Raw genomic sequence first — 8,566 nt, 5'->3', positions numbered from 1 at the left:
GAGGGGCGGGGGGGACCAACCTCTGAGAAAATTCTATCTACAATCCTATATGTCAATGCATGGTTTCCATACTTAATAAGATTTTCTTTATCAATCAAGAAATCATGGTCTGTGTCCAGCTCCCAGAACTTGCAATATATCACGTAGAAATGCTCATATGAGAAATACCTACAGAAAAAAAATCAGTAAGTTCAATGTTTTGCATCATTCAAAATATAATTGCACTTGTTGTAGAGCCCCATAGAAAAATATATGCACAGAAAGGTGTTGAAGTGTTTAAATTTTGATTCGAATGTATCACCTTAAAACTTTATTGATATCTTCTTCATCATCAGCATGCCTGAGCGCACTGAGTAGATTTCCACGCTTCAGCTCCCTAAGTGTTAGGTGACCACCTCCAATTCGATTCAAGCAATAGAATATCCTATGTACTACAGTCTCAGCTGACAAATAATGATGTATAAGTCAAAGAAGATACAAGGTGGGATTATATATAATCTACAGAGATCATAGCAGGGCAAAGAAATGCTACCATATCTTTCTTGAAATTCAGGTGTACTCTTTAAGAACTCTAGACCAGGATGGTTGTCCAAAAGGTCTTTAAGAACCGGCTTGAAATCCTCCTAAATCAATCAATCATTATGAAACATTGATTAGAGAAGTGCAACAGTGCTGAACCACAGGCATGCTTTGCTGAAATAATCAGTTGCCCAAGTCTTTCACTGTAGTCACCTTCATGAGGTAATTGCGATTCTGTTGCTTCAGAATTGTGAACACTTGGGTTGCACTATCCAAACTCATCAAGTTGCTATTCACCCAGAAATCAATGAATGCCTCCCTGAAATAGTTAAAGTAATGCAGAGTTTATACAATTATTTCGCACTAGGCAGACAAGTAAAGTTTGCTGACTACCTTGTCACGAATCCTGTGCTTTCCTTGTCAATCTTATCAAATAGAACAGTGGTAAAGAATGTCGGTAGCTTGCAGAGTTCCCTGGTAACCATCCGGAATTCTATCGTGCAACCAAAAGAGACATCCAAAAGGAGAAAAGAAAAGGATTAGCTGACATCCTCACGGGCAAACCGCTGTGATCAAGATAATTGTCAGTTTCATGAAAATTTCTAGCGGTGTTTGCTTGCCATTACAAGTAACAAAAGCAGGCATGACGAAACTGTCTTAGCATCAACCCCTGATTTAGTTAAATGTTCCTTTCACGATTCAGTTCATTTAACCAAATGGATCAGAGCGTTTCAAAAGAAAAATAAATCAAATAAATCACAATTACACATTCAATTTAACGCACCTTGAGCTCGAAGACCATTCGAGTGGCCGGCGAAGAGCTGATCAACTGTAGAAATGCATTGCTTCTTCACCTCGTACGGCGGTGGCCGGCCATCTTGAAAATAGAACTGCCAAACAGCAATCGATTGATAAGCCGTCCATGGCAATCCAATTTCGTGCAGATTTGCCAAAATGAGAAGCGGAAGTGTGACCCGATCGACGGATTCGCGCGGAGCGTACCTGCGGTATGACCTCCTTGGCGGGGCGCGCGGCGGTCGGGCGGAGCGGCGACGCGGAGCGGTTGGGCTGGCCGGCGCCGAGCCCGCTGGGCCTCCGCGAGAGGCGCGGAGACCTCGGCGAGAGCGGCGGCACGGTGGCGCCCCCCTGCAGCATCATCGATGGCAGCATCGCGCCCCCCACGGCCCCGCCGCCGCTCGCCTTGGCCTTCTGCACGAGGCTGGCGACCAGCGCGGCGGTGTCCGGGAGCGAGAGCCAGTGCGCGAAGAGGTGGTCGAGGACGCCGCGCAGCGCGGGCGCCCCCGGCGCCGGCACCTCCGGCGGCAGCTGCAGGAGGTCCACCTGCAGCGGCAGCGCGCTCACCTGCGCCGCCGCGCTCAGATCCGCCGGCGCCGGTGCCGGTTCCTCCACCATCGCGTCTCCGGAGCGCTCCCCGCCTCCGCTTCAGACGCCGATCCGCTCCGGCGGGCGATCTCCGGCGCGATCCCGTCAGGAGGGCGGAAGAGTTGGCGTCGCCCGGTGGAAACGGAAGGCGAGGCCGAGCGCGTGGCGCGACGCGGTGGGAGGGAGGATTTAGTTAACCGCTGGCTCCACGAATCTCGAGGCCATCCGCGCCGTCCGATCCATCGGCTGCGAGTCAACATGCACAGGTTGCCCGGGTCAATGGCATTCCGCCATGTATGGCGATCTCGACAGCTAGTCAGCTACACATGATGCCAGTAGTGATGCATTACGATGTTACATCTGTACTCTTATATTCTATATTCTCCCTATTTTCTGTACATGACCTTGCATCACAAACTTTTTTGAAAAGACTTCGTAACCATACATTTGTAGCAGGATAATGGTTCTACCAAGCAACATGATATTGCAAACTCAGACAATTTGCTTGGTTTCTAGCTTAGAAAACCATAATACATTGCGGTTCACGAATCATGACTCAAACGAGGAAACGATCGAAGAAGAAAAACTAAACAATGCCTCAAAGAAATGAATAATGAAACACATACCATCTCAGATTAGGATCAAGATGCAATGATGCAAGTGTCGGAAGAAACGAAGGAACAAAAGGGCCCTCAAAGGATCACTTGGTCTTTGGATGAGAGAAAGAAGTAGCAATGGAGGTGACAACCAACCACAAATAGGTCCCTTGTGTCATAGATGGGTGGAAGGAAAAGATGAGAGAAAGAAGTAGCAATGGAGGCGACAACCAACCACAAATAGGGCCCTCGTGTCATAGATGGGTGGAAGGGAAAGGAGGGGAGGGGAAGTAGGACTCGAGGCCGGCATGTAGACTCAGACCGCACATCCACTTCTTACATATGCATAACAACAAACATATTTAAATTCAACTTCATGTATGCCCAATTCTTACGACAAGTTTAAGTTTCTTAGAATGAAATATAATTTTTGTTAGTGTTATATTGAAAGTATAGTTTCTACATCATAGACTCGTAGCGGATTCAATTTCCACATAATGTGGAAAAATGCTGACGCCACAAGTACATGTACACTAAGCTGATGGACATGTTAGAATTCTTAGGACGGTGAATATATTGGAATTTGGTTACCTTGTTTGTGGAATCTCTATTTGATATGTTGACTTATTGAAGAATCCATTTTCTTTTTTTCTTTTCTGTTTCTTTTTGTAAAAAGAAAGTAACTCAATGCAAGTTGGCCCGGTTTAAATCCCTGATGTGGACCCAGTGTCTCCATTCAGAATCTCCAAGAGCTCCAAAGATTCATGGAAGATTGTCGGCTAGGAATAGGATGATCCCGTGAATTCCTTTTTTACTTGCCCTTTTGCCTCTTCCTCTGTGCGGACGCATCAATCGTACTTCAACCTCAGCTTTGATGAGCATCTCGTCTTGGTGAAAATGAGCTTGATTTTGAGAACAACAAAAATCCATCCAAAAATACACTTTAAAGTTTTTTATAAAAAAAGAAACTCGGACATTTTCCTTGCAAAGATCTTCAACTTTTTTGACAAAGTACATCTATGAATGTTTTAGGTTTCAACTTCTTCTTGTTTTTTTTTTTTTGAAACTAGGTTTCAACTTCTTGGCAAAGGAAACTCCAAAGCGCATGTTTTTAGAGTCATGCAAGCTGGGCTTTGTTTGAGCCCATTGTAAATTTGGCCCAGTACTGGTAAACATCACAAATTCGGCAAGACGGGGGATGGGCTCTACTTGCTGGCCAGGCTCACGAGCCACGAGGTCTTTTCTCCTTCCCTTTCCGGGATCCACCTGACCACCTCCTTCGCCTCTGCTGCTGCACTGACTGCAAGTCCGCAACGACCGTGCCGCCACATCCTAGCTCGGTGCCCCGTGGTCGCACTTGTCTTTGGTCTGTCCACTGCAACCAACGTGTGAGATCACCGAGTCGCCCATCCACGACCGGACCGGCGACCGGCTCAGGCAAAGGCGCGCGGGAGCGTGTGAGACCCGCCGCCGTCGCCGGCCGGTCGCCGCATCGCCGACGTGCTGCTTTAATTTTGGACTTGGAAAGTTGAAGCTCTAAAAGTTGGTGCGCCGCCGCCGGCGCGGACAACCGCAGCCGCACAGACATGTAGCCAGGTCTCTGGTTTTGACATCCACCATTCTACCCCACACCCACATCTTGCCAGCAGTCAGCTCCAGCGTCGCCGGCCGGCCGACTCCACCAGCAGGTCTCCATGGCGCACCTCCGCGAGCATGCTTTTCTTTTCTTTCTTCATAAAGGCCGCGTGTACTAGCTTGTTGTAGAGGTCGGAACTTAAAAAAAAAAACAAAGAAGCGCCTTGCATCTAACAAAAGGAAAGAAGAGGAAAACGAAAACCTCTCTGGCAAACTAGCGGCGCCGCCGGGCCGGCCGGCCGGCCGGCGAACCTTGTGTTCCGGTTTGCTATGTTCGCTCGCTTTCCATCGACAAAGCCTACATTGAAGGGGCGAATATGTGCGTGCAGCACAAGCGCACTGCACAAAACATGCATATACAAGTTGAAATGAGAGCAAAACCAAGGCGAATTCCATGAGGGCATTATGAACTTGTCGGCACGCTGGTTCTCAAGCGCAATATATGCATTCATGCACCATGCTCTAGCTTCTGCTCAACGAATCGAAGGAAATAAGGCATATGAATGATTCCTTTTGCAACTGGTGCCTCTTGGAGCGGTGGCTTTTGACTTTTGTAGCACCAACTGAATAACGGATTTAACTACTCCCTCTGTTTCAAATTATATATACTAGTCTATCAACCCCGTGCTCCCGCACAGACTAATATTTTTAAAAGCTGTTGTATTTGAAAATTATTTAGAAATTAGACTTCTACTACTCTCTTATTTTTTAATACTTCAACATAATACTCGTATAGATGTGTACTTATCTTTGTCCAATTATGATTAATTTTTAATTAATAATTACTCTATACACTTTTTCATCCACATTTGCACTTTTTTCATTTTGTATCACACCTCTATACATTGTGTTTAGCATAAAAATTTATTATTTTCATCACTTCCACACATACATGTATAAATGGTCTACGCGGTGACACCCATAATGCATATATACCGTAATATTCTATATTAACAATAACATAAATAGAAAATTTAGAATCATATATTAATTTACTTTTGGACAATTCCGTATCATGAACATGAAGATAATTAGGTGTTTACTTTAGGTTATTTTAATAATGACATATGTAGGTAACTTAGATACAAATTTAGAATGACACTTTAAGTTATGCTTTATAAGAATACGCATGGTAAATTGGATGAAGATTATTTTTTTATAATGGCTAAGATCGGTAATTTAGATATAGGTTTAGGGGTTTACTTTAGAATATTTTCATAATGATAGTAGTGGATAAATTTTTAGAAAATAAATAGATCAATGACTATGATTATTAGAGTTTACAGGATTGATATTTGATGTTTCGAATTTTTTTGAGAATTTCTAGGATTTTTTTTGGTGTGTCTCATGAGAACTAATGCGGAGTCTTCAATGAAAGAAAATAAGGTCGCATTGCTACAAAACTATTACCTTGAGCTACCTCTCACTTGTTAAATTCCGAACACAATACTTATATAGATATATACTTATTATCTTCATCCGATTGTGATAGATTTTATATTAGATAGTTGTTACTCTATAATATTTTTATCCATATTTAAAATCTTTAACTTTTCACTTTGCATCGCAGCTATGTGCTTTAATTTATTTAATAGACCTTAAGTTTGAGCTATAATTTTAACATATGAATCTATATTATCATCATTCCTCTATATCTTTATAAATGGTGACACACATCATGCATATATATCTTAATTATTATATCATATATACCAATAGTGTAAGAAATAGACAATTTAGAATCATATATTGGTGTATCTTTTTAATAAAGGTGATGTGGATTCAAATTTAGAGTTACCTCATATTATTTTAAATAGTAGCATATGTGGGTAATATAGATCCAAATTTAGAGGTTCTAAAAACACTCCAAATTTAGGGGGTTACTATAAGTTATTTTTCAAGTATTAGTGGTTGGCAATTTAGTAGCAATTTTAAGGATTATTTTAAATTATTTTTATAATGGCATAAGTGGATAATTAGTTTAGATGAAGATTAGGGGTACTTTAGTTTATTTCATATAACGGCAACTGTGGGTAATTTAGATATAGATTTAGGGGGTTACTTTAGGCTATTTTTATAATGGCATACATGGTAATTTTTTAGAAAATATAATAGATCCAATGGCTACGATGATTTAAGTCTTCCAATTGATGGCTAGATGTTTTGCTTTTTTTTTTAAAGAATTTCTAGTATTTCTCTCGAGTGTCCACCTAGGATTCTAGGTGGCTTCACCTGGAGGCTTCAAAAATAACCTCCAACTAGTTATAGTAAGATGTCATTTTGGCTTTTTAAGATTCATAGATTTCATTATACACTTAGATATACCATATGTCTAGATGCATAATAATATCTATGAATCTATAAAACCAAAATGACCTGTAATTTGGGACGGAGGAAGTAGTAAGTCTCCCTCCGCTCCAAATTGTAAGTCGTTTTAGCTTTTTTAGTTTATAGATATTATTATGAATTTAGATATAGTGTATATCTATATACATAATAATATTTATAAATTAAAAAATTAAAACGACTTACAATTTGGAACGGAGGAAGCATACTGTAATAAAACGTTCTGCGTACTGAGCTTCATCCGAATGAATTTGCATCACCAACAAAGAAATCGATTAGGCGATTCGATCGTTAGTGCGCATTTGGCACACTCCTTCAAAGAGATGGATTCGGCGCGTTCCCCAGCACCACTACGTTGTAGGCGTAGCCAATTGATCAACAACATCATGAAAAGGAAGGAAAAAAAAGTGTTTCTCCATGCTCGTATAAGGCAAAACATGGTGCGCTTAGCTAAGCGAGCTTTGGCAGCAGTTTCTTTCAACTCGGTATAGCTGCCTTCTAGTGCAGGTCATCATTCCCCCGAGTGCTTTCTCTCTCCGGATTCGGAGTTCCGGATGAGGACGGACGCGGCCCGTAGTGCTCCCTGACTCGGTACTCGTTAGGCAGCAGACAGGGAGATGCAGAGAAGCTAAGCTACCGCCTTTCCTTCTCTTTAAAAAGCAGGGGGAAACAAAGCTGAAAGCGACTGATCGATCGATAAGGTGTGATCTATTCTTTGTGATCATCACTGCTGGTCGATTAATTAACTGATGAAGGTAATCCGCACTTAGTTAAAAGACGAACTAGTAACTGTTAAGATTATGTGTTAAGAGTGCTCCAGTTTTTCCATTTCATTCAGCAGAATCGTAAGGTTTTGCAGGTGACACTGTGGTTTGCCCCGTTTCAGGACCTCAAAAACCTGCTTTATATGAGACCAAAACAGGAAATGATCGGTGCAACCCGATGATCTGATCGATCAGATTGCAAATTTTCTGACCTCCAGCTCTGCACAACACACCTAATTACGTGCAGAGGCTGAAGGGCAGCATTGCAGGTCACAAAACTATTACCAAGAAAGCGAAAAGGGAAGTCAGGATGAACAAAATTGCTTCTCCGATCAGCTTAATCTTTGCGCGTGCTGGCGCGATCATGTTCTCGTGCCGCCGGTTAGCAAGGGGAGCGCGCGCGGGCCGGGGCAGGGAAAGCCTACACGGCGTCGGCGCCGTCCTTGCCGCCAACGTGCTGCTGCGGCTTGGCGTCGTCCCCGGCTGCTGCGGCGGCGAAGCTGGCGAACGGCGCGGCGCTGGCGAGGAACGACGGCGCGCTGTGGCCGGCCATGACGACGAGCACCCTGGGCACCGCCGCGTCCTCCCTGTCCAGCGGCGCCAGCACGCGCACGGCCATGACCTGGCCGCCCTCGGCGCCGCGGCCCCCCTCGTCCTCCTTGCGGCGGGTGCAGAGGAGCACGGCCAGCGCCACGGCGATGAGCGCCATCACCACGGCGAACCCGATGAAGAGGTACGGCGTCGGCGTTGACCAGAACGGCGGCGGCTGGAAGTGGCGCTCGTAGCCCATGCCCATGGCGGCCGGCTGCGCCACCGACGACGACGCGCCGCCGCCGTCCTCCATCGCCATGGCGATTCTTGCGAGCCTCATCTTCTTCTTACTTTGTATATATGATCGTCGCGTCCTGATCAACAAAGGTTGGTGCCTTGGTGCTATCTAGAGTGTTGTGTGTGGGGAGGATGAGGTGCAAGCTAGGCGATGGGGGCCGGGGTTTTATAGGAGGGATTGGAAATGCATGGAGGTGGGGCCCCGCTGCTGCCAAACTGTGTGCCCCCAGGTTTCTGTGTCAACCAGTGGTTCACCTGGATTATGGATAGAATCATCTTGGCTCATGGGTTTGGTGCATTTTGATTCATGGTAGGGCACAGGATGCTTGTGGTTTCTCCTTTTCCAAATGAGTGGGGAGCTGAACTTATTTGCAGCTAGAGCATAGCTAGAGTTGGTGGCTTGGTGCGCGATTCGGTAGGGTTCGTCCGAGATTATGTGTACACATGCAAATGTGAGTATGTTACATATATTATACAAGTTATTACTATAACATC

At 44.4% G+C, this 8,566-nt stretch overlaps 2 protein-coding genes across 2 annotated transcripts in view; both read right to left on the bottom strand.

The window, feature by feature from the left end:
- The window catches only part of LOC101761912 (serine/threonine protein phosphatase 2A regulatory subunit B''beta), a 4,344-nt gene extending 2,275 nt beyond the window's left edge, over window positions 1-2,069 (bottom strand). The window contains exons 1-7 of the mRNA XM_012843610.3: window positions 1,522-2,069; window positions 1,304-1,409; window positions 913-1,012; window positions 733-838; window positions 533-623; window positions 302-443; window positions 21-168 (exon numbers count right to left, since the gene is read on the bottom strand). Coding sequence (XP_012699064.1) covers window positions 21-168; window positions 302-443; window positions 533-623; window positions 733-838; window positions 913-1,012; window positions 1,304-1,409; window positions 1,522-1,932 — 1,104 coding nt within the window. The 5' untranslated portion in view covers window positions 1,933-2,069. The remainder of the gene's footprint in view (window positions 1-20; window positions 169-301; window positions 444-532; window positions 624-732; window positions 839-912; window positions 1,013-1,303; window positions 1,410-1,521) is intronic.
- Window positions 2,070-7,280: 5,211 nt separating this feature from the next.
- LOC101761511 (protein GLUTAMINE DUMPER 4) lies at window positions 7,281-8,230 on the bottom strand. The gene has a single exon (XM_004951554.4). The coding sequence runs from the start codon at window positions 8,112-8,114 to the stop codon at window positions 7,665-7,667; it is 450 nt and encodes a 149-aa protein (XP_004951611.1). The 5' UTR covers window positions 8,115-8,230; the 3' UTR covers window positions 7,281-7,664.
- Window positions 8,231-8,566: the final 336 nt, after the last annotated feature.

This window comes from Setaria italica, chromosome I (assembly GCF_000263155.2).
Source record: "Setaria italica strain Yugu1 chromosome I, Setaria_italica_v2.0, whole genome shotgun sequence".
Lineage (NCBI taxonomy): Eukaryota > Viridiplantae > Streptophyta > Magnoliopsida > Poales > Poaceae > Setaria > Setaria italica.
Note: the sequence above shows the minus strand (reverse complement) of the source record. Positions and strands in the feature narration are given on the sequence as shown.

Excerpts from the sequence above, each read along its gene's own strand:
- LOC101761511 (XM_004951554.4), bottom strand. The coding sequence starts at position 8,114 with ATGAGGCTCGCAAGAATCGCCATGGCGATGGAGGACGGCGGCGGCGCG.